The following is a 26,824-nucleotide window of genomic DNA, read 5'->3' on the forward strand; positions in this document are numbered from 1 at the left end:
TGAACTATGGCGTTCCAGATTTAGGAGGAAAAAGGAGGAAGCGAGCAGTACGCTATTGGCAAATTTGAAAAGTGTTTGAATAGATTTCACTATACCTCTGGGATATTTCGGTCATTCGTTTCGGACAAAACCTTTGCAATGTAGTGATTCTGACGTCGAAGGACTTTTCACCGACAAATGGGAAATTCCTTGGGAAAAGAACGGAATTTGTTGGTGAAATGAATGCTATTCGTATTTATTTTCTTCCCAAGCCTGTAGCCCATTCCAAAAAATTCTTCGTTCTATTTAGCATAGTGAAAAATGACGGAATGAGGCGATGTTATTTATTTAAGCCATTGTACTTTTTTCTTTTACCATCAAGCAGAGTCCAGGATGAATAAAGTTAATAGATAGTATGCTTGCGTGTTTCTAAGCATAAAATGAGCTCGAATTCCTTAATTTTTGTTAACAAAACTGACTAATAATTAAGGACTAGCAAATATGGTAATGAAGATTTTGAATGGCCTTTCTGGGAGCAATTAAAACTACGTGCAACACATCACCGAATTATTTTATTATTTATGCATGCGTGGACAATTTTTATTCCAAAGTTGAGGATATTTGGAATTCGAAATATAGGCAAAAATTTCAAATGAATGAAGAAAGAAGTTAGGTCAATCTGCGCTCGCCTGCGGTAATTACGCCAACATTTTTGAAGGATAGGACTCCAACCTTTTTGAAGGATTTTGAGGGTCGGCTTACGCCTTCATGATAAATAATGTCTATTTTTAAGATGTTACCCCAGATAACCATTTGGGATTAATCCCGACGATTGAGTATTTGAAACCTCACAAATCTCAGAATAGAAGTAATGAATGCTGTCTTGTGTATGCGGTATTTTTTTAATAAAGCCACCATTTACAGGTTGGTAGCATCTGGAAAAGACTGGAAATATCCTAGCATTTTGTACGATACCGTCTGCGTATTTTTGTTTATTTACTACTCTTCGTGTTGGAATAACCCGTGGGCAATACTAAAAATGTAGCACTTACCTGAAGTTCACTCTACGTGCTTTTCGATCGTACATGCACTCCTCATAATTGAGTGAAGCTTTTCTCAATTTGAAGCAGCATTTTCATTCTTTTTATAAGGAAATTTGCCCTTGTTAATGTGTAGGCTTTATTTAATAAAAGACGATCTGAGACCACCCTGAGTAAATTAATAAAGTTGGGTATGACAGTACAATATTCAGCTCCTGATACTGATCGTCAGATGTGCACTCAATAGGGAATTAAGAGACTTGGCATTGGCTAATAGATATTCCGTAAAGGCAAGCACAAGGATTAGGGAATTTGGAGCGGTGTATCTGGCTGATCGTGGTCCGGGAGGGAGAGAGAGAGAGAGAAAGACGTCAAGTGGGGTGGGGGGTGCATCCATCGGTCGTGGCTGCAATATGAACGCCGCCCCAAATTCCCCAGCCCTTCGCCCCAGCTCCCTTCCTCTTCGCCCAAAACCTCCATTTCACGCACTCCTTAATTACCCACTTGACCCCTCCTCCACTTTCTCCCCCACCCTCCGGCGACGAATGAGACAGAAGCCAAGTCAATGCCCCTCCCAACCCTTCTCTATCTCCCTTTCTCTCCCGTTGCCGCTAGTTTCGTAATGGGGTGGAAACCACCATCTCTCCCCCCCCCCTCCACACCCTTCCCTCCATCACCCTCCGTACACGTGCGACTCCGTCCCCGACTGTTCCGGGGTAAATGGTGTAAGCATTTCGCTGTCGGTCGGAGTAAACGTCCGTTCCTGCTCTCACAAATCTCCATCGTCTCGGCTGCGAATTGTCCCTGGCTATGTCAAACCCTCATTAAAATCCTCTCCGTGGATGCTGTAATTGTTTCAACGGGAACTGACTAGCGCTTGCGACGAGCCATGGGGAGGGGGAGAAGAGCAAACAACTCGACGAAAGAATCGTGGAGTCGAGGTGGAGATATTTTTTCGCTGTTATTCACACCCATCGTCATCTTTTGTCCAGGGTATCGTAATAGAATCGTACCCGCCCGAGACGGGAGTTAAACTGTCAAACAATGCTGAAATGGAGACTAAGTATGTTGAAATACACTACAATCCTTTTTTTGGTCGTGAATAGATATTTTGCTGCCGTTGCATTACCCTTCGAATATTTTTATATCAAGTGACTGCTCACGATTTTGGTTACGTAATTCTTCCTAGCTGTATATCAAGCACGCGTCAAAACAAGAGCGAATACGCGGAAATACGAGAAACATTTAGGAGTCGTGAGCGTTGGGAAAACGCTGGATGACTGTGGAGAGTTTGAGAAAATAAGAGTATGTTAAGTTAGAATGCACGATAAAAATAGAAAGTGTTTATTTTAGCAACAAGAGGTGAAATTGCTTTCCGATATATCTTTGGAATCCGCTTCGATTAGTGAAGATTTGTATTTTTCGAGGAGAGGCATTTTTAGGTAATTTATTCACCCATACTTACTTATATATCGGCTTATGTATTTCATGATGCATGATTTTATTCAGTTATCATTATAACTTGTCTGATAAAGTAAGGGACACTGTTGATACTCAAGTCACTACACCTGAATAATTCACCAAGAGTCGATCCTCAAGTTTGACATGTTCTTCATCTGAAAATTATTACCGTTTCATTTATAAATATTATTTTTTATTCATCTCATATTTTTGTTCATCTGTTTTCACATTTCCTAGTAACTCTGAGCATAAATGACGCCCTTGTTAATTAAAGCTGGTTTCTGGGGTCCCAAGTTAATCTAAGATGATAGAGCTGTTTGGATAAGAAATAATATCGGCTATGATTTCTTTGTGTGGTCTCTACTTCATGAAGCAGAGACCCCACTTCATAGTGAAGGGGCAAGAAGTACATGTTACATTGTAAGTAACAATGAAAATTACTCATCCTCTGTTTGTTAATATGTAGAGTAACAAGGTGGAAAACAGTGCCGACTGTTAATTCAACTGTTCTTTTTAACAGGTAATACTCGAAGAAAAATCTCATATTTTCTTAAGTCAGGACTCGTATTTGTCGCTCTGAATTCCAGTGAAAAAATATTAAAGCTTCAAATCCTCATCAAAGTGAAAAATAGAACTTGAACACTTTTAAAATAATGCATTAAAATTAGCATCGTGGTAATATTAATTAAGTTGCTAAAATATGCACAAGCCTGGCCGTCTCTTACGGGAATTTGTCTCTATGAATTTTGAGTGTAAAAGCGATCGAATAGTTGTATTTTCGTTCGAAGAGTTTACACGGATAAGTGCGACTACAGCGGAAGCTACTGCACTCTATATTTATCGAGCGAAACCTTCCGTGGTAGACACCCAAGATATTTTAGTCGCTACCGAGAATTTTGCATGCTCTCTCTCTCTCTGTCTGGCCTCGAAAGGTATTATTTCTTTTCATTTCAGCTTTCTCCCGATAATGCAGTTTTTTTCTGAGTCACGACGCGCCCGAAAACTAATTTTCAAGTGATAATTTTGTAGCTTTCAAAGGGAAGGCATGGGGGCATGATTCCAGCTGCATCTTGGGAGCCATTATTGTAACACCGGCTTTTGCGTGTTGTTTTATAATAGCCTCGCGCTCTAAACTCTGGAGCGTGTCATCCGCGGACTGTAATGACGGTGCGTTGCGCCTTGTGTTTTCCAGGTCCTAGAGAAAGCGGCGGCAGCAGCTCCCGGAGGTCACGCGGGTGAAAACAACAACAACACCACCAACGTAAACAACAACAATAGCAGCCATAGCAACGGACACCACGCTCACCATCACCACAACAACGAAGGCTCAAACTCCGGTGAGTGAGGATTTTCCCTCTCTTGTGTTCGGACGATGGCGGGCTTACGGGGAAGAACCCTTGTAAATGCTAGTCCGGGGTAGCCATAAAACGATAAGGAGAGGTGTTTAGAGAATTGCCGTCAGCTTAAGCTTGTCAAGCTAACGATCGATGTCCGTCAAGGAGTGTATATTCAATCTTCAATTTTCATGCTGGAGTGCATGCAATGCGGTTGTAGCCTAGGAGAAAAAATAAGAAAAATAATTTCTGGTCATGTGCATGGGAAAATATTTCCAATATATAATCCCGGTGCACTTATTTAAGGATTACCCGTAATAACGGCATCGCGTCAAATTCTCTTAATTTTTTTTCCTGGTACCGACGTGGACATTTTTATTGACAGTTTTTCCACGGCGCCGTAATTTCACACGCAAATATTTGTGGCTTTAAATCTTTCGATCGGGGATTCAAATTAGCTGATTTATTTTGTGGCCCGAAAACTTGAAGGAAAGAACACGACCGGCGTGTCGGGAGCAATAAAGCATCAGGGGTAGGGTTACACATGAATAATTTTTTTTAAGTATCATCGACACGAATGGTGAAAGAAATCGACGCGACGTGAAAACCGCGCGCTCGAGGACGGAGGAAGTGACCCGCGACGCCGATGTAGATAAATCGTAACGACTTAAGTCTGCCTCATTTTTACGGTTTTACAATTTCCCAGAATACCGTTTCCCTCTCGTGAATGGTATACTATGTATATGTATACTATATATACATATAGTTTTTATATTTTTAATTCCTTCGCGCCTCCGGATCCTCTCTTGCATGCAAGGAAACGCACGCACACCTTTTCCAGAGCAATTCCAGCCCCGGGACGTTGCCTGACCCCTCCGCCTAATTTACATACGCACCAAAGCGAGCAGAATGGCGGCGGCGGCAGCCCGGGAGGAACGCCCATGAGTATAAAAACTGCCCACTCCTTCCCGTTCCACCCTCTCCTATTATTTATTTTTTTTCTTCATCCACCGTCCTCCATTGTCCATGAGTGGAATCGTTAACAATAATCGGACGCTCATCAAGAATTCCCCGAGCGCACAATTCCGAGCATCATTGTGAAGGGGACGTGGTGCTTCAGAATCGGGCCCCTGCTCCCCCCCCTCCCCCTCCGCTTTCTCACAACCCTCCTTCCCCCCCCCCAACCTAGTCGCCTCCGCCCCGGTCACCGTCGGGACGGGGAGGGGGTGCAATAAAACGCGAACGGACTCAGAAAAGGGAAAAATACGCTCTCGGGCAGTTTATTTGAGCGCAAGAGAACAGGGGCGCAGGGGACGTGGTGGAGAGTTGCCGGCCCGGGAAGAGACGCTTCGGTAGCCGCCTCCGCGACGACTGTCCAGGGGAGGGAAAGGGGGCAGTAAAACGGAAATCGCCGGAGAGAAAAAAATGGGAACAATGACGTTGCTCCACGTTCGTATATCCATTGAAATATTTTTACGATCCTCATCTCGAGGCTTCCTTTCCCCCAGCGTCTCCGCGTCTTCGGCCCCCGAGGGTAAAGGGAGTACTCGGTCGGTCATCCCTAGCCACGCGATGGCCACAGACGGACCCGGACATTGCGCGCGACGCCTCCCTATATTCTTATTAATGTATGTATATGTGCATAACGATTTACATTTCGTATCGTATCCGCCTCCTCCCTTACCTCTCCCCCCCTGCCCATAAAGACAACTCTTGGGTTACTTTTTATATAGTAATCATATATTGCAACGAAACCTAGACTAAAATAAATTATTTTTCACTGGGGATAATGTCGTTTGATTGCTCATTCAGCATGCTCAAATTTCCTCTTGTAACATGTTATTTATCCTGTGTTTGAATTAATGCGTTTAAACATGCAAAGCAGAAGTGCTTTTTCCGGTTATTGTTCAAGCCTTACCCCGTTTGACGACTTCATTACTAGAATCGCTATTTTTGAGTGGCATCATGCATCTCTTCCACGCGTGTTTGTATTCTTCTTACATTACGACGCGATAGGAGACGTTAAAGTCTCTGGTTCCCTCGGAAGAAGTCGCTTATCTATGTGCACCTATTTTACATCTCCCTCATCCCATTTCATCCTGCCGTTAGAGAGGGAAGCGAACGGACATTTTTGTAACCTTGGCGGGGCACGGCGTTTTTCATATTTTTTCTATCTCTCACACGCTCCTCCCCTCCCCCTTCTTCCTGAAGGAGGAGGCGCCCCCAGACGACCCCCGGGGAGCGCCAATTAGGACAAATTATAATGTCGTTAAAAAAAAAATTCCGTCCTCCCCATCCTCTCTCTCTTTCTCTCTCACTCCCCTCGCTCCGGCGTCTTCTTCCAGGAGCTGCCGACTCTTGTGTGTGCGCGCGGTCGATGCCGCTGGTCGTTCCCTTTTATTCCCGAAAATATTTAGCAGGTGGTTAAGGAGCCCGTCCATCAAAGGGACGCCGATGCAAACACATTTCCCGAGTCCTACCTCCCACCCCCCGCCCCCCCTCACTCGCTGCCCAACCCCACGGCCGCCCCGCTTCCCCTCCTCACATCCGTAGTTCCTTCCGCTAGCCGCCCGCCACTTAGCGCCGGGCCGTGGAAAGAATCTCGGGCCCGAGCTTATGGAGATGGCAGCAGTGGTGGACACCTCTCCATTGCGATTAGGGCTCGTGGAGATGATCCTCTTCCACGGGCATCTTCGAAAGGGATTTCACCGAAAGTAGCCATTCCTGGTTTATACGAGTAGTATATCCTACCGCTTTTTCTTTCGCCCTTCAGACTCCCTCCGCGTCCTTCCAACTTACCTGGGATTCGAGGGTAGTAAGGTATTCGTCATAATTATCTTCTTTTTGTTGCGCACTCTGACCAATGTAGCCTAAAGACAAATTAACTTGCTGCATCGGAGGATATGCGAGAAGTACCGATTCAGTACTGATTGCTTGTCTAACAGTAGATTCTGCGGTTCCCCTCCCTTATTTTGAGTTAGATCCTGGTAGTAGTAGTTTAAGGGGAGGCGACCGACAGCTAAGGTCATTTGCGCAATTGGGAATGGATGGGAAAGGAAGGGTGGAGAGAAACTCGGCGTCGGCATTAGCCTACTCTTGTCGAAAGGCAAGGGGTCCGCAGTTTAACGTCCCATCCGATGGACGTCTTAATCACTCAAAGTGCTCTTCTCAAAGCACAAGTAAGGATCGGGATACCACTGAAAAATATTTGTTGTATCCAGGATTTGAACCCGGCCCCCACCTAGAGGTGGGAAGCCTGTACGTTAGCACCATCCCGATCACCATGGTAGATCCTGGTAAATAAAATGCAACATTTTAATGCTGTAGCAAATTTCAGAGAGTTTTTTTGTGCGGAGGGAGCGTGTGAGTAGGCAGGAGTGCCAATTCTGTTTTATGGCGAGATTTTTTGACAGTATGGCCATAGTTTCATAAGGGTTTCGTATTTTAATCATATTGCGATTAATCTCTCTATCTGATGATTACTTCCACTCACATTGACCCTTTTGGTTGTCCTTTTCTCTCTCAGGCTCGAAATAAATACGCCAACTCTGGGATGTATTAATCCATTCTATTTTATTTATTCATCTTTTAGAAAAGTGTCCTCCACGTCGCCCCTCAAATAAAGACCTTTATCTATTAATATATTAGTCTCCAGGGTTGGTACGTACTAGGTTGCACTTTACGAGTCGAAGGGCGTACCAATCGTTTTATGTTGTTCGGGACAGCTCTTTCATTTTTTTTAAGGGAACCATTCCAAGGGAGTTTGCAAACGCCAAACTTGGGAAGATTTCCACTTCAAACGTTCAACGTTTTATTTTTACTTTTACGATCCGGGTTTGCCCTTAACGGGCCATCGGGTAGCACTTCTCCCCAATTGGCGCCCCCCCAACCCGAACGAAAACGGCACCACCCCCTCCCTTCCCCACCTTTTAAGTATCCTCGTCTTTCAGTTTGTCGGCGCCTACGACTCTAAATGGTCTGAGAAATTACATTTATTTGATCCGAATTATCCCAGTTAATCAATCAAGGCTCGTAACCCGTCTGTGTAATAGGCGGCGCTTATGTTTAACGATGTCACGGTATTTTCTTCAAAGTCCAATGCATATGTAATTCGTAGGTAGGTATATAATATTTATTTCTGAAACTTCCTCGATAAGTAGAATCTTTACCAAAATGCGAAGCGGCTTTGTTGTGCACCAAGAGAACTGCACGCAATCCCGTCATTCGAAATAGTTACGCGTTGCAAACCAGCTCTTAATGGAGAGTTATTTTCCAGCTGAGGCGGAATGTGTGAAAATATACGCTTCAAGCACATTCTGCCCGTGGTGATGTAGATTAAGGTGTGTTACTCCAGTTCATAATTTAACCTTGAATTTTAATTTAAATATCAAATTTATGTATTCGATTTGATGCAATTAAAAGCGTGGTGATTGTACGGTAGTGCACCGATGATTCGACTTTGTTGTAACTTCACACCGCTTCACTCCATTCCCCTGGCGGTCTTATCCTCCGTCCATGGCTCCCGAATTACACTTTCACCGTCTTCTCGAACATGTCCTCCTCCCGTTTCGTGCAGTCAATTCTATGTCTATACTACACCCGAATAAGGTTTCATCGCAATTCAACAATTTTAGAGGGTAAAAATCATTCGGCCTGATTGTTACGGCATCTCCCGCAGTTTCTTTGGAACGTTTCATCTAATCAGGGTCACCGTCGCCTATCACACGGTCGGAAGAGTAGATATACTACTTCGAACGCGGCTGTTTTTTTGGTGTAAAGTCAACCGTGGTCGGGATGTATCCATTTTATTTCATTACTTGGTATTATGATACTGTGTGAACCCAAAATGTTCTCTTTTTTCATGCGCTACCTGTGGAGTATCTCGTTTAAACTAATTATGAGCACATTTCAGAGAAAATATTTTCGGAGGTCCAATGTACGTTATGGTAACATTGATCGCTTAAAAGTGATTCAAAGGAAGTCCCAAGTTTTACCCGAAAAAGATAATTGTGAACATCGCTATGCATCCTTGGTAGCTTATTTTGCACGGTAAAAAAACAAACATTGGCAAAATTTTAAATATGAAACTACACGAAAATAATAGTTTTCTGTATACAATCTTTGAGGGCACACACTGCACCGTTTTTGCCATATTTAAGCTGCCACAAGAAAATAGAACGAAGTAATCCCTCGATTTAACCATAGGATACGGCTTTGCTTTTACTCTCTATCGATCCAGTATTTCTTATGTGATAAACCGCCCATTCTAAACTACTTCCTTTTTGCATCCTTCTCTCTACCTGTCTTCAGTATATGTACCGTTCGTTTCTGTCTCAGATTGATGCATTACCAATTCCATCCTCTAAATTTTGATTCGGCATATTTTAAAATTGTAAACCTTGTACCAATTGTTTGCACATTTTCCAACTACGAGCCATTTTTCATTGCCCATTGCAGTTGTTTGACTGATCTAACAAGGAATTTTGTCTTTGCGATTGTGGTCGAAGTTCACACCCGATTGCTCTTGCTCTCAATAATTTGGACTATAAAACTTCTTATTTCGGTGGAATATTCCTTTGTCAGTTTGGAATATTTTCTGTACTTAGGGATCCTCCTCTTGCAAATATTCTCTGACGATTCTTTTCAAATGTTTCTGAATTTGTCACTATAAGACTACATAGAGTGTATAACTCAAGCTGTGACTGTCAACTTCCAGTTTTCTATAACGGTACAAGTTTTGCAACTCTCTTCTTTATGCCTCTATCCGGAAATCGCGTGCAAGATTTCTATATTTTCTCTCTTTTACTGATATTTTCCTTGCCAGCATAACCCGCTTTAGGATGCGTACTTGAGCTTAATCTTGCCGCTCGTTTAAGTCCTATTCTGCCTTTAGTTTTATTACAGAATGCTAGTCACACTCATACCTGTACTCTTCTTAATTTCAATTCTCACAGGTTTATTTCCATTAATGGTCAAGCCTTACATAATCGTTTGTTGATTTCTTTCTTCGAGTTTTCAATTCCAAGTTTTCTGGTCAGTAGATGACTTGATATTCTCGAGTCCAATTTCAATTTGTTTCTTGCACATATTTGACTGATGTTCTCTTTTGAGTCCCGAAAGAGAAAATAATTTACTTCCGAGATATTTTTCCGGAGGTAGTTCTTCGACGTATGTTATTAAATCAATATAAGAGAATGGAAGTGTAGGGGTGCTGCTTCTTCGAATGTCAAAGTAATGGTGGTTTCCCGTTGCTTTCCAAATCGCTATTTTAAGGCGTTTAACGCTCGACTAACCCTTACCACACCTTTGTTTAAACGAATGTTTCTCCATTGATTTCTGTGATATCCTCCTTGACTCACATGAAGTGAGGTTACTGACCCCTCCTCCGGGTTTTTGGAAGCAAAATGGTTTGCACAGCCACGCGCCAAGTCGCGGAATTTCCATTGAACTTCATTATGGCCTAAGTTTAACATACCCATGGAGTGGTCACCAACAGCCTTTGAGACACCGCCACATATTAGTACTTAAGATGGCTCTCATCCAGACTCTCACTTATTTCGGTGTTAACTTCTGTATGTAAGATATGGCCCACCATCCGCTATTGGGTCGTATCCTTCTTTTGAACCTGTTGATTAGCGCTCGATAACTAGAACCGTAGGTCATAAAAAAGAGCATATACTCCGATGAAGTTAAATGATTTAAATTATGAGAATTAACTAATATGTGAGATAAATGAATAAATAAGTTGATATGCATACCGGCCAGTGAATTTCGTAAGCAACTGAAAGGAAAATGAAAGCATTCTTATGAGGAGATGATAATGTATTATTTTAGAGCATAAAAATTAGAAGTTATGTATCCAAAAAATAACATTTTCAGCCAGCGGGTAAGACTTAATGTAAGAGCACACGACGCCGATTAGATGTGGCGGTCGAGTGCGAGTTGAGGTGGAGAAAGGCGGATAATTCCATCTAACCGGGACGAGGAACCTGCTCATGACTTATCGCGAGGTGGTAAACACCTTGAGAGCCTTGAAGAAGAGGGGGGAGGGAGGGGGGGGTCAGGAAAAAACTCCTTGAGCAGATCGTCCGCGGGGAAGGAAGACGGGACGTGGAGGCTCCCTCTTTCCGAAGAGTGTGGAAGTCGAAGGATGGGACACTGTTGCATACTCACTCACTCCTTCCAGCGACCGAAAGAGTCTTTTTGAAGACCGCCGATCAATGGACTTGCGTGTGTGTACGTGCGTGTGTGTGTGTGTCGCTGTGCGATTGGTTTGTCTGAGGTACACACACGCACCTCTCTCTCTCTCTGTGCTCCCCCCTCCCCACCCCCCGCCCTCCTGTGAACGCTCACAAAGACGCGCTCTCGGCAGCGCGCAGGGGTTAGATAAACGGCGGTTTGTGTGGAAAAGAGTGAGCGAGATAGAGTTTTTAAAGGTGACGATGCGGGAGAGGGGGCAGGGCGGCCAGAATCAAAGGAAATCCGGAACCCAAGGAGTGGAAAGAGAAGCGATAGATTTGGTATCGACGCCCGAACCGTTCTGAGATTTGTAATTAGCCGGAGACGTTCAAAAATCGTCGATGTGAAAACACCCTCGTATTTTTTTCCATTATCGCGTGTACCTACCTACCGCCAAGCCATAATTCTGGCGATTAAAAAGTAATGATGGTTATTCTTTCCTGCCTCGAAATTTTCGGGTCTCGTGCACGGAATAAAAGTTTTTTGAAAAATATTTTTATCCTTCCCGCTGTTACTGATAATCACGGAATATTTTCTTCGATAAACATCCCCGATTGTTTATATGGGGGTGCGGTGATTCTGAATGAAGCCCCCTTGTAATGACGAAAGAGTATAAATATTAATGTGAAATTTTTATCACTCCATTAGTTAATATTGATTACTCGTTCACCGATTGGTAATAGAGGTTTTAGCCTGTCTTTTACGAGTATTTATTACCATGGAACTCAAATTTAGTGAATTAGTAAAAGGTTTGTCATTAATTTTAGCATAAAACTGCGTTTACTTTGGTTTTTACCAACCAAGATTCTTCAAGTGTGTTGTATTTTAGTGTGCCCTATTTATTTACGCGAATTCTCTTCATACTTTTACAGTGTTTACAATCCCACCAATTCATCAAAGCGAATTCAAGCCAATTAAAATTAGCCGTGTGTACGCATGGTGACCGACAATTTGTTTCCATTTTTTATTGCTTCTGATTGAATATTAATCTGACATATTTGGAAGGAATAATATGAAAAGATAGCAATTACTTCTCATTATTTCACCTTAAATAAATACGCTTCAAAAATTGTAAGATGACTTGTATGCATTGATTGGGCTTACCGTAAGAAAAAAGTCTGATTGAATTTACGATACAAAATGTACGGGTAATTGGTACGAAATTCACCCTTTGGGAGTCTACCATTTCCCTTTAATAACACTAAAAATGATTAAGTTTTTCATGCTGATAAAATTAATCAGCCGTTTCAGTTCTAATTCAGGCCGTCGCACTGATATATATCGCATGTATTATCATTGATAAATGCCTTCATCCTCAAGTTCCATCGGAAGAAAACAGTTTTGGAGCACACCAATCAAGAACCAATAAAAACCTCATGAATATGCAAAGAGAGGTAAAGTTACGATCACAGAATTTCTTTGAACACCTGTAATTAGACCTGTTTTGTATGTAGAAAAGATTTTTCGCTTTCATCAAAGAAGTTATTGAAGATCCTTTGAGGGTTCTATTTCGATGTATTTGAAATTAAGGGCTACCGCAATGCCAATATGAGTGTATTCCAGGTGCCAATTGATCTCAGCGCCCTTTCGAGACAGATTGATTCTGATTCCATCCCGTTTGCAGAACTCACGAGACGTTTTGGGCATCTTTCTATGCAAAAAATTACTTCTTTTGCGTATTTATATTACTAAAAATATGAATTTACTATTTTTTTCTTGTTTATATCACTTTATATTTCCTCTTATCATTATTAATGTTATGTATTTGACGAAGGATTCAATGGAAGAATATACCTTATGATCTCAATTTTTCCCGAATAAAGATGTTTATCTCGTCTCTGTTATTTGGAAAATTCTGACATTGACGTATTATACTATCCACAATAACGAAAGGAACAAAGTTCTATTTAATAGAATTTTACCCTTTGGTAATACGTGTTATATCTCGATACAGGATCGTCAGGTACCTGTTGTAAAGCGCTTTGTATCAAATAGTAAAATTTTGTGGGAACGTACGTTGTTCCTCCGGTTATCGTTAATGTGCACAACTTTCACGAAGTGAAGCCTGAATCTATAAATTAATGAAAAATAGAAATTTTCCACAAAAATATTTTTGTGGAAAATCGCTATTTTTCATTAATCATGATATTCCACCATATCACGCCTGAAACGTCTCTTTTTATTCTGAATCTATAAAGTCTATTTCACTATGTTTTTATTAGTACACATTCCTTAGTTTTATAAAATACACTATCTTCGGTTTTCACCGCCATAAGTAGTTATTATTGAGCTGGCGTAGCGGAAGCTGTACCTTATCAATGTTGCTGCTTCAAAAGGTTGGCATATTTGCATATGAAATTCCATTTGGCATACGCATTCACTTATTTCTCAGTATTTCTGGAATTTAATTTTAATTCATTTTAGTTGTTGCATTTGTAAATAAATCGCGGTCACGATAGTGCTAATCGGTCCGCGTATTTCTTTTACAACTCGCGTCAAATCCTTCGTCGATCGAATACTCAACCGAGATAACTGAGAATTTAAGCTGGATTTTACCATTACTTTGTAGCTGAAACATACTCAAAGTCAATTTGAAATATATTCGAGGTTGGAGGAAGGGACATATTATAAAAAAAAGCTATAATGGTGGGTAAAAGGAAAAGAAGCCATAAATGCGGGAATAGAGGAGGGGGGGAGAAGAGGAAGCGGAGGGTGGCGCCTTGCGCCGTAAAAGGTGCGAATTTTTCCGCTCGTTTCCCTCGAGAAGCAAAGGGCTAATTTTTTTCATCTCCGACGTAGTTGCGCACTTGTAATATGCCCGCTCGCGACTTGAATTCTAATGAGAGGCGGAGAGAGAGAGCGACAGGGGGGAAGATGGCCTTCCGGAGGGTAGGGATCGGGAGGAGGGGCAGATTTAGGCGGGGAAAAGTCGAGGGAAGAAGTTAAGGGGCACAAGGGGAGAGAGGGCAGCTGTGAAGAGGGAATGAAAGAAAGGCACAAGTCGAGTCTGAAAACCGTCGGAAGCTCTTATCTTTGGAATTTCATCGTTTTAGAAAGATGTCATTGTTATAATGTGGAATCGTGGTGATGTCATCACGCTATATCGTCGTTTTATATATTTCAAAGTATTCGCTCCTGAGATACATTAAAGGAAATGTTACAGGTTACCTTAGAAATCTATTGAGACTTTGTTTGTCACAACTCTAACTTGGTTTTATTAATTGAGAAATTTTAACCATCCTAAATTTTCATGGAAAATAGTGGCATTTGTCCTTTTGGACATTAAAATCATTATATATATATGTGCGTAGGCGCCATGGTCAATATTGCGATCGAGTATTATTTGAGCAAATACCGATGTTTGTTTCAACTTGAAAGAGGCTTAGATGTAATATCTTTTTTTAATCGATCAAAATACCAATCAAATAGCAGACTCAAAATGGTCACTTAAAATTTCTTGTTTAATGTAACTTGGCAAACGCTGGAGCATTATTATTTTGTTTCCTTACTACGTATATCACCACGCACTTAATTCTAAATTGTCGGCAAGTTAATCTGCTTCATGTGAGTATTGAGCTTTCAACTAACTCTTTCGAATAGAATGGATTCCAAATAATTGAAACGCCAGAGCAAAGAACAATATCTTCATGCATACTCATCGAACCGATTTCGGTCCTCTCCCCCGGTAACTCCCCCTGAAGTCCTCAAGCGGTTTGGTGTTTAAGGATGCCTTGAGATAGACGAGGAGCTGGGAGAGTGGTGTGGGGCTTGCTGTCGTCGCGGAAAGGGCGGTGCCGGGGTCTGACAAGGTGGGTTTAGAGGGGAGCGCGAAAGGTCCGGTTTTCGCTTTTGCTGCTGGAGGGAGAGGAATGGCGAGGAGAGTGTGGGTGAGAAAGGGAAGGAAGGGTTCGAGAGTGGGAAGGGTGGAGAGATGCGTCGGTGGGTGACGAAATATTACGTGCCGTTCCTCGAGGCGTAAAAGCTGTATTACCGCCTCAGGCGATAAAATGGATCCCGCGGGATACCCGACGACCTTGGGTCCGCATCCACGCTGGCGCCGGCGCGGGTTAATGTAGGCAGCTAGGTCCGAGATATACTAGTAAAGAGGGGAAGTCGTGAGTCCACTTTACCATTAACCTCAAATCAAATTTCACCGAAACATGGTATAAATATGTGGCATGGAATGGTTGAAATCATGAAAAGTCCAATGAAAGAGGGTGTCTATAGCCTATTTGCTACACTTTCTCTTTCTCAAGTTACTTTTTCATAGAAAACGCTTTTATTCCATTCCATTCATGTTCGTGTACGAGTATACCTGCATATTTATGTGGGTATGCATGCATGTATTTATATGCATACATAAATATTATATATATATATATATATATATATATATATATATATATATATATACATATATATATAATATAACCATAAACAGAGTAATCAACCCGAAAGTCGGTTTGGTAGGTGATGGTAGAGTTCACCCAGTACTAAGCCCAACGGCGTGTGAAATTCACACATCAGGGTAGGGGGAACAGTTCCATTCCCTGTGCCGGTTATGTGTCCAGGAAGATCTGGTACCCGAAAACTCACCCAGCTTAGGTGGAGCTGCAGGTGCCCAGATAGGATTCAATATCTAAATGACTGATTACCTATATTATTTTAACCTATTTCCTTATAGCCATGTGCTACCCTATAACACTTGTTATGCTTGTGATTAAAAAATAATGCAGGACGTGTTGATAAATAATTTTCTGGAAATGCGAAAGATTTCCTCCACAGAAAAATAACGAAGATCGTATTAATTTGTCACAAAAGATAAAAAACTACTGTAACAAATTACATCCATGACATTTATTTTCGAATGTAAAAGCCTGAACTAATTAATCCCGACAAAATTTTAGTTAATTCCAAATCTTGAAGGCTTTTGAATACCAATTATTTTTTTTTAAATGAAAGAGCTATGCATATGAAACTGCCAAGAGACAAGTGTATGAAGCATTTTACGTGGGCGTAAATTGCAGAAATTTCGAAGCTGAATATTTTTCTTGTTGCAAATAGTATGCGGCTACAGCAAGCGATCATTCAGGCTCCGACAATTGTGGCCGTAATTATTTCGTTTTTCCCGCGATTTATCGCTGAGTTCGGAAACGAGAACGAAAGTATGTGAATCATGCAAGGGAAGGGGAGTGTTGTGGGGAACCTCAAAGAGAGCGGCGTCTCCCGGAACGCACTACGAACAAGTGCAGGCGCAGGAGCGAAGACGAAGGGAAACAAAAGTGGAAGAAGGAATAAAAGCTAGGTAAAGAATGAGGTAGTGTATTAACTCTTTATCGAAAGAGCAGAGAGAGCCATAGGAGCCAAATAGACTAAATTCGAATCTTTGCATTAAATATTCTCATAATACATGTACCTCCTCGAAACAATGTCGTTAGTGACGTCACCGGAATCCCGATTGGAGTGCCTCATTTTCGTCCAGAAGGGGAAACAACCTCGTCCTTGTTTATGCCCTTTTTTTAGCCTTATCTCATCCTTCAACTCCCTCTCCACGCCTTCTGTCCACACCTCCCTTCCTCGCACACTTTCTTCCGGATGCACTTCTCTCCGTTATCACTGGCGAGTAAATATTATTTCCCACGGGTGACCGCTCCCGACCGGGGGTTCGCTCCTCTTTCGCCCCCACCTTCCACCCGCGTGGTCGTAAATGGGAGAGGGGCGGTGTGGATGCGGGAATGGGGTGGGCCCATGGGAGAATGAAAGCCATGAAGTTTCGGGTCCGTTACGGAGTGGAGGTCGGCAGGCAGATAGGCGCGATGGAATACCGCTCGCCGGTTGATTTGAGCATCGAGACGATGGAGACAGTAGGTTCTAGATTTGACCTATATATTTCGCCATCAGGCAATCCTCTAGAGATTCTGAAATTTCTCGCGAAATTCCTGCGAACCTTCCGGAAACGATGACCTAGAAGAGCACGATTATTCTTCAGCGTCATTTCGCCACATGTATCGCTGAGAAAAACCATCAATGAGACAAAATGTCACTCTCTTCTCTGGTGGACTAAAAGTTAACAACGCCGTTTTTAAACATTAGGCATGTTGCTAGATGATGCATCGAATTTTCACCGAGATGAGGGAAGGTTGATAAATGCTGGGATTACAACAGCCTGCGTTGAACTTTATCTAAAAATGATACTCTTGAGACAAGCACCGATCGCTTCCTTCATTTGAACAACTATTCCCAAAAATAAGTAAATACGATAATATTGAGGCAGGGGACGATCCAGAGAAAGCAACCACTATAGAGTACCAAATCTTAAGAATGCTATTTTGGCCTTGTATATTTTGTGAATTACCATCGACTGGTCATAGTCGAACAAGTCTTCACCTGCAAACATAACAAATAAATCGTCGGCTTCCCTAGCGGCGGGGTAACGTCATCACCGACACGTTCAAATCGAACCCGCGACACGTAGGTCGCGGGTTCGATTCCCACCAAGGCGGATTTTCCCCAACTAGGGCTAGATACTTGTGGTTGCCGTCGCTTTTATTTCATTTTATTGCCCTATTTTTTATTGTATAATTATATATTATTATATATTATTTATTTTACTTATCCTATTTACCCGGAGTAACTTTCGCTTTTACTACTCGTATGTATGTACCCTGGAGTCCACAAGCCAAAAACAAATTCAGTTTTCGCGAATTAAAAGCTTTTCTTTCAATGACTCTGTTCTTGTTTTATTGAAATCACCGGACCTGTTTCCACCCGCATTTATCTGCTGACAATGGAGTTTCAATTTGGTAACTTTTTTTGGTCCTGTAACCTCTCTACACTTCACTTCAGGAGTTCACTGTTCCAGTGCTCATTTAAGGGTTCTTCCAAATTTTTCTAGTGCTCTTCTGCCTTCTAGCCTGATTGGTGCGGTTATTCTTGAGTTCGTTAATTCTGATACTTTAATACCAGAAGAAGGAAGAAGTATTTCCATTTCGCCTCTCGGAAATAATATTTCCTTTCGAAATCCTACTTTTTAGACATCGAAGCAATTCCCCCCACTCGTTTTTTCCCCTCAGTAAAGTGTAACACTGCTTCCGCGGATTACGAAAATTTGTTTTCAGTGAACCACTTTTGGCCGCCATATGATCGCTTAATTTATTAATGTGTAGTGTAAAAGGGACACGTCCGACTTCCTCCAACGGAATTTTCTTCTTTCAACTGGCATCATGCCTCGTAATGGTTGTGATTATTCTGGCTGTCTTTTTTGCCTATTATTGCCGCGTAAACACGCTTTTTATTTATTTGGTACCACCACCATTTATTATAAAAATCTTAAAATAGATGATGCCTCCCAATACCGTCACAGGAAATGAGTCTTATCGGTGTACGAGCAGTCGTTTACCGAGGCGAAGCCCGTCATTTGGCTCTAAAGTGGCGGGAAGTAACATAAGCAGTAATAAATATGAAAGGTAACATTTTTCACAAAAGCTTAAGTTTATAGGCACCCATGTTAATGTCGGGATGTATCTATTGGGAAGAAAGTGCCTACAAATGATTTTTCAGTTTCGAAGAAATCGAGTGAACTTGAACACCCACAGTGATTAGTCATCACTAGTCTGGGAATCCAAGGAGGGCGGGAGGGAGAGCCTTGGGCTTAAAGGCGTGCGACGGCTCTTGGACTCTCGAGGAATAATGGACTTGAATCCATCGCATTACGCAGAGTTTATCGATGACGATCTGAGTACAATCCCCACCCCCGAGAAGTGCCTCCCATTCTCCCCTTCCATACCATATCCTCCATCCCCAAGGCTTATCTCCAAACGGAGAGAGAGACTTGCATCACTGAGCTTTACGCGAAGTTTTCGCACCTTTTCATAGCGCGCCATAAATCCCGTCCCCTCCGCTCTCTGGTGCTCCGACATCGCTCCGGAATGCATCGGTCAGAATTTTTTATTGCCGATTACATTATCTCCTCGAGTTATCAAGCAGTTTTAACGCAACACCGATTCGAAAAGCTCTATCGTTTTGTGTTCCCCTTCCGTTCAGAAAGAAAAAAATGAAGACCGCGTCAGGTAGACCGTGGAGATAGATTGCCTTAGCTACCACCTTGTGCGCCATTTTAATAAACGTAAGTTGCAATGGAGCTTAACGCTCAGCATCCTTCCCTTTCACGGTCATCCTCTCGGACCACTTACGGCTTAAAGCATGTGGAGTGGGCTGGCGCTTAGTCACAAGCGACGTCCTCCTTCGAAAAGAGATAGGATGGTTCTTATATTACCCTAAACCCGAGAGCGTTGCGGAGTCAAAGGTCCATGGGGTAGAGCAACGTTGGCATCGGAAGGTATGGTGAAGAAGAAAACAAGCATCCCTCCCTTTCAGTATCCCGGGCTCCTCGGAGGAGTGGGGAAAGGCCCCTTTGGACATCAATTATTAAAAGGTACAGGTTCTACCACAAACCCTAATCCATAGCCCATTTTACTCATTCCTCGCTAAACGCCCCCTCCCTTCCTCTCTCTCTCTCTCTTTCCACTCTCCTTTTTATGAGAAATTCAACGATATAAAGAATATTTTGCCATTTCGATGAGTTTCGAGGTGACCCGCGGGAACACTCAATGGTTTGGTCACGTTGAATTTGCACTTCACGATGGAGGGTCTGTATAATCCGTCGGCCAATCAACTTAATATTCGTGCGTAGGTTTTCGCAGGGTGGATCACTTGGTCTCTGTATATTACTAAGTTTCCTCCGCGAGCCTTAACTTGAGCAGGGAATAGTTTCAAGAATAGAATTTCATGCGTTTTAGTCGTATCAATTCAAATCAACGATCGCGGTGAGATTCCATCAATATGCAAGGATACTAGTATCCCGTTGTAGTATCATTTGCACCCATAGAGCTAAGGTCAAATCAATCTCGAAAACATTTAGTGTTGTATCACCACCAATATTCACGAATAAGCAAGAGTTGTAATAACATGTTTTTAGGGGTGAATAAGCACTCGCAAAAGAATATTAACTAAACAGAAAATGGCGGCTGCTAAGTTAATAATTTTATTTCATCGATGGTGCTCTTCAATTACAGACATACTCATACAGAGGTGTTATGTGCTTATTGTAGTTCTTTTCGTAATCCCATAGCACTTGGTAAAAGGCATAATTGAATTAGTAATATCCAGACTTACGAAAACTTAATATAAGTGTGCCATTGATGGTATGGCGAAAAGGATAATTCGACCTATCAAGGTGATAAACATTCAGTTGGCAAATTACACTAACTTGGACACATCTTTTACTTTTCTAAAATCAGTCAAAATGTTTATTACTCCCAAAATACGGTGAGGTCTGTTCAAGGTTTAAAGCATAATAGTCCGAACATCACAGTATGTTGAATTATCTTTACTAATAATTATGTTTTGCCGAGGGCAATAAATATGTATAGGTCACACTCAAGAAAAAAAGGGAGACCTCATAACTATCCAGGAAAATGTTCACTTATGCATCATGGTAATAATTTTGAAATTGACCACAGTGAATTCCTGCGAGTTTTGGAGAATTAAAAATCATTTGTTTCAATTTTTCAACACCTTGTCATAACTTACATCGTTCCTTTCCCTGGTGAAGTTCTATTTCAAAGAATTCACCTTTGTACGCTCTTCGTAAGCGCCCAGCCATCAGCAAATGTTTACTCGTCGCACTTTTGTATCCAAGCTCCACATTTACGTGCACCTGCATTTTCAGATAACTCGTGTTATTCTTCGGAAGCTAAAAATTTTTATTGAGTGATACTGTTTTCCATCATTTCGATTACTAAAATCTATAGCCTCAACTTTCTTCGTGGTGCTTGGGGCGGGGCCATACGTTATCGGCTTTTCAATCTTTTGGACTTTCTCGGAAGCAAACGGGAAATGCTCAATTAGGCGCGAGCGTCGATAACTCACTTTCGTTGGCCACCCACTCGAGTCTCCTCCCACGCACCGCCCACATCTCCTGCCACCTCCACCCACTCAGTATTCAAGCCCCGGCTCCAAATTCTCTCTCATCCCGACATTCCCCCTACCCTCGATCTCCCATAATGCCCCGCGTCGCGTGGTCCCCGAGAGATATCCTCTTATGCCTCCCCTCCCCCTACCACCTTCAGTATCCCTTCGGCATTCGCCTCTGCCCCCTCCTCCGACCCTCCAGCCTCCATGACGCCCCGCCCCTCCCCACCACAGATGGACCATAACCACCCTGAAAGCCTTTTGTGTCTCCTTAGTCGGACTCTTAAGCTCCTTCCTTCCTCTTCATCCATTATTTACGGGCCAAAAGGGAATATCCTCGGACTCTCGGGTGGGAGGCCGGCGAATCTTTCGTGGGGCCCGCTAAGAATAATAAAGTCAGCTGGATGTGCACCCCAAAAACCCTTCGCCGTCCCTCGCTCCCACGAGCCCCAAGATTCGATCTCTACCCCCGCCTTTAGTGTTTCGGTGACCACGAGATGCAGGCTGTAGTGACCCGAAGGGGGAGGGGCACCAAAGGGAAAGGCCCTTTGATAACGGTAATTACGAGAGAAAACGGAGGACTTATAGCGTCCTTTCGTTAAGTCTCCCCGCGCCATGTTGGCGTCGGAGCGGAGGATTGGAAATGTTCCCCGGCCATAGCTGTTTGAGAGAGTCCTTCTGGCCGTTAATCTCTCGTTTCAATTTTCCCGCTGGTGTGAATTAAGATTTTATACGCCGAGTACCTTCTTTAACTCTCGCACCCTAAGCTGGGAAACGTGTGTTTTTAATGGAGCTTTGGCAGAGTAATTGAGCATATTTTATTTCTCCAGGCCTATTTTTCGATATCCATTTACGAATATCCCGTCTGAGCAAATATTTCTCTTTATTTATTCGATTTCAGCTGCTTTGCAGCGAGTGCAATGATCGCATATAATGACGTCCTTTGGTCGAACGTGTAATGTACCTTTTAATGGATTATGATTCGGCACTGATTGAAATGTTTTTCATTCCGGTAAATTCATGCATTGGCCAAAATTCTTTGCGTCCATCATTCGATCAATTTTATTTTTGTTTCCGAACCTGAATGTTCCGCCTTTTGGAAGGGGACATTTGATATCGTGTGATAAGACATGGAGTCAATTGATTAAATTGTTGGTCCATTAAATTTATTTCGTAAAGGATACCTTTAAAAATTTTGGGAATATTCTTGCCATGTATCTGAACGATCAAAAGTATCGCTATTGGTAGGTAATGAAGGGAAGTATAAGATATAACCTCTTTGTGTATCAATTAACTCTAATATGCACTTACTTGGGAAAAGAAGCTCTTGGAAAATATGCATTGATAGTGTCGTTATACTAGATTAATTTAAGGTGTTTTAATTGCACTACATTTAATAGAAATAGGATGATAAGACGTGGAGGAGAATTCATGCAAATACAAGTACTGTATGTGTAATGATTTTTTTGGGAGTTTCGTCCCGTCAGATGCTTCAGTCTCGCTATCTAAAGCTATGTTAAGGCTCTGTATCGCGAAAGATACCTCTTTTATTTCGAGTCCATTTCCACGCGACCTCCTTTCGAACGAGAATTAAAGCAGAACTCTTCCGTGGGTCCTCGACGCGCGAATGGCATTTAATGAACACAGTTCGTTCCTCTCCTCTAAAAAACGAAAACATTACATTTGTAAAACGAATATAGGATTCATTGTAAAATCAATCTCAATCGTGTTCGATGATAACTATTTCCATTCAGCCATGTTTAGGGGTACAGGCCTACAGAATTTCGAAGTTACGACAGGGTATTGACAATTTTGCACTAGTCATACTAGCCGAAATAGACTACCAGTAAGGGGGTATCAAAGAGCCGCATTCCCTTTTAGGTTCTTCAAATATATATATATATATATATATATATATTGAAAAATTACAAATCGTTTCATTATCTTATCTATTACAACCTTTGCCTAGATGCGAAATTAATTTCCTTGTGAATTTATTTCTTGTTACCATCGAAACTGTAGTGGAAAAGTAACCAACACCGACCTTTAACTGCTTTAGAATTTTTTCCGAATTCGATCAGAATTGACAGAAAAACATCTACTTTTAACTCTATAACGTACCTCAGATTGGTTGACAACACACCCTGGGGTATATAGAAATAAATAGGTGTACATTTCCCCCTAGCGCGGTGGGTAATGTGTAGTTATTCTGATCCCTTATCTTTCGTGGGAAAAATGACATCTTAAATCTATTGTTTACATAGTTGCTGTAATTTGTACTGACATGGTCTCTCCCATCGTAATTATGATGGTGGTAATAATCATTTTCAGTATAATCGCCATAGGAACTCATTTCCAATTAATGCTGGAGATTTCATCTGTAATTTAATATTCTCTCTATGAGTGATTCCCAACCTAGCGCTTCTAATAATCTAGGTACCCTACTAAATTTATCATAATAATGTGTATTCTAATAAAGCTGCCTAGAATTTATTTTTATCTCCGTTTCTTCTTCGCGCTCGCAATATTCATATTACTGTCTGTCTTTACTTATTACAGAGAAATATGGATGCTGATCAGTTATATTTTACATTTCCTTGTGTGGAAAACTAATGCAGCAGTGGTGAGCACATCAGGGCTTTATAATAACGTACGTAGCATTATTTTCCTGCTAACCATCGCCGGTCTTTTTTATAATCATGTAGTCACTCATTTTGGTTTAATAGCTCATTTTCACGACTGAAACTCTCGGAAAGCTGTTTCATTGGCACTTTCTGAACTAATCTTAAAATGGATAAATAATAATAATTCGTATTTTATTAATGTTTTCTCAAGGCATTCGGTAGTGTTGGGCGGGAAAAGAAAGACGAGAGATTTTCGAGGTGTCTCCGTATTTAATCAAGTTGTCATTTTAAAATATTTTGTGCGTCGGTAAAAAGCAAATACAATTGCACCATTACCATTGGGAAACGAATGTGTTTTCGGTCGAGAATGAGTGAAAAAAACCCCAAGGCCGCTGATATTCTCCCAGAGCGTTCGTTCATTGACAGGACGCTTTAACCGACACCACCCGCCGTACACGCTCGCCCTCGGTACCCTTCCGACCCCTCCCACCCCCCTTCTAGCAACCCCTTCGCACTCCGCCGTCCCCACCTCCATCTTCTTCGGTCCACTCCCACCCTCCTCACGCACTCCCCCATTCCGTCCGTCCCCTCCGCCAGACCCACATCCCACCTATCCACCTTCCCCCTTCGCCCGCCATGCTCCTTCCATGCCTCCACACGCCCTCCCCACGCGCACACACACCCCCATCGCACGTCTCTCGACTCCCACGCCTGCGCGATGAGTTTTGCGGGATAAGGAACGACATCGATCGCCTCCCCTCTCTCTTCCCCCCCACCCTCCCACTGCCCCCTTCTCTCTCCCTCCCTCCCTCCCCTCGTCTCCAACCACCAAACCTCTCCTATATTTTTCTCCCTACTCTCGCCATTTTCCTTTTTCCCCTCGTCTTCTCTCCGTCTTTCTCCTCGATTCCCTCCCCCTTTCATCCATGTTATGTCCCTAATACCCCTTGAATCCTCCTTTTTAAGTATTTTCGAAATAGGTGTCGGCTCATTCTCCCCGCTCTTATTATATTTGTCGCAGCGACGGACCGCGGCCAAGTCGCCGGTCATGAGGCCCACTGTTATTGCCCGATCATTTATTCATCGCCATGCGGAGGCTTTTTTTGTGCACTAAAGCCACCCCCGCAAATGTCGGATGGAAACAATAACGGAGTAGACCGACGATGAATTCTATAAAAAAAGCATTTGCGTCGGGATACAATTTGGCTCGTTGCGTCCGTTGGTGGTGGGGTTAGGGGGTTGGGGAAACTGCCAGACATATGGACGTGGCGTGATTTGTATTCGTTAATTTTTTGTTTGAGTGACGTCGGGGCGCGTTTCGGGTAGTTGAAATTGCATTTTACATTTCGGCGTGATGCTACGGTTTCACAATTGTCGTGCATTCAAATTTCGAGAATAAAATCCTTTTTCGGTATTCTTCTTGAGTGGCAATATTCCCTTTCAAGCTTTGCTTGATTTTAAGGACAGGAAAATTGACAGGCCTAATATTTCTTTGGGTTAAAAGGTTCGTCATAAGTCATTAAAAATGAAGATTTTGTAATTATATAAAAAATTTCTCATTTTTAATCGATAAAAAGGAAAAACGGGATCACCAACTGCGAATTTAGTGCTGAATTGATGGCTAAAGTGATTATTTCTCTTTTATACTAAATGTCATTAGGGAAAATGATTTCATGCTATGCTTAAGCGTCTTTGAGAAAGAAAAATTTATTATTTTCTTCACATCATCTTCATATTTATTTGAGTAATATTTCTTTGTCATCCTATGCAACCATTCCGGGACTCGCAATGCTTTGTACCTTTTCAGCGGTTATAATCTGTCCACTTACGCGTAGAAATGGCAAGATCCAGGAAGCAAATGTTTTAAGTATAGGTGCTTCACCTAAATCATTACAGCCATCTTTCCATTTTTTTCTGAGTACTATTTCATGCTACAATTACACTTTGATTGGACCAAACTCGGGTGAAACACGTTTGAATTCCATTCTATCCATTTATAGGCAATGCAGCGAGAATTCTCAACGTATAGGCTCGTACCGGGAGTCACTACTCTAGTTCGCCTTTGTTAGCCGTGATTCACGACAAGAATAAGCGAATTCGACCTCATATACGCGACTCGGTACGGACCTTAAACGTCGGTTTGTAATGCATCGTCCTTCCGAGCTTCGCATTTACTCGCTCGGCTAAGCTAACCGCACCCTCGGCGTTATCGGCGTTTTCTCGAGTTACTGTCTTTTTGTCCCCCTCTTTCGCCCCTTCCTTCCCTTCGTAACACCCCTCTGTCCTCCTCTCTTTCTCCATCCCTTCATCCCCCCCCCGGTACCCCTTTCAATCCAACCCTACTCTCCCCACCACTCGTAACCTCCTCCACCCATCGCCATTGTGACTCAGCCATTTCCCACTCCCTACGGAGGGCGCCTGCGTCGAAATGTCCCTCTTTATCTCTCCCCCCCGAATCCGAAAACCCCTTCCCTCCCACCTCCCGGTATCGCTCCCCCTTTTACGGCTCTCCACCCCTTCCTCCACCGCATTCTCTCCCCTCCCCCCCGTAAACCACCCCCTTTTCATGCGACTCACCCCATTCTCGACCAACCCCTCGCCTTCGCTGTCGTATGCTCGCCCCATGGAAGAGCAGCCCTTCTCCCTTTCATCCCCGCCCCAGCACGACTGGCCCTCCGCCCACTTTTCCCCACCCCTCCCACACCTTTCGCCTCTCAGCTACAAACTCTGCCTCCCCCGAGCAGTCCGAAAACCCCCGCTGAGTGATATGGCCCATAATCACTACCCCTGCTGAGGCCAAAAAAGAGCGTCATTTGGCCGTCGGATTGGGCTTACGCACTGGCTTGATGCCGATGTGCTCCTCTCGCCACACCGCCACCGCCTGCTACTACTCCGGCTACTATTGCCACTCACGGTCTTCTGGACCCCATATCGATCCGCGATGGTCCAGCAGGTGCCGCCTCCTTCTGTTCTGCTCTCTCTTCCATTCTCCCTCTTCCTCGTTCCCACTTCTCCTCCATCTTTCCACGCCTCCATCCATCCCCCACTTTGATTCCTGAAGACTTCCCTTCCTCGCAATAACCGAGAAAAGTGTAACAACCAAATCATTTACTCCCAGTCGTCTACCTTTCATGGCCGCTTTCATGAACGAATAATTCTGACTCTGAAACTTTTT

At 42.8% G+C, this 26,824-nt stretch overlaps 1 protein-coding gene across 1 annotated transcript in view; it reads left to right on the forward strand.

The window, feature by feature from the left end:
* The window catches only part of tup (LIM1_Isl and LIM2_Isl domain-containing protein tup), a 340,217-nt gene that overhangs the window by 205,576 nt on the left and 107,817 nt on the right, over positions 1-26,824 (forward strand). The window contains exon 5 of the mRNA XM_071598899.1: positions 3,673-3,817. Coding sequence (XP_071455000.1) covers positions 3,673-3,817 — 145 coding nt within the window. The remainder of the gene's footprint in view (positions 1-3,672; positions 3,818-26,824) is intronic.

This window comes from Hetaerina americana, unplaced genomic scaffold (genome assembly GCF_022747635.1).
Source record: "Hetaerina americana unplaced genomic scaffold, ioHetAmer1.1.p SCAF_1, whole genome shotgun sequence".
NCBI lineage: Eukaryota > Metazoa > Arthropoda > Insecta > Odonata > Calopterygidae > Hetaerina > Hetaerina americana.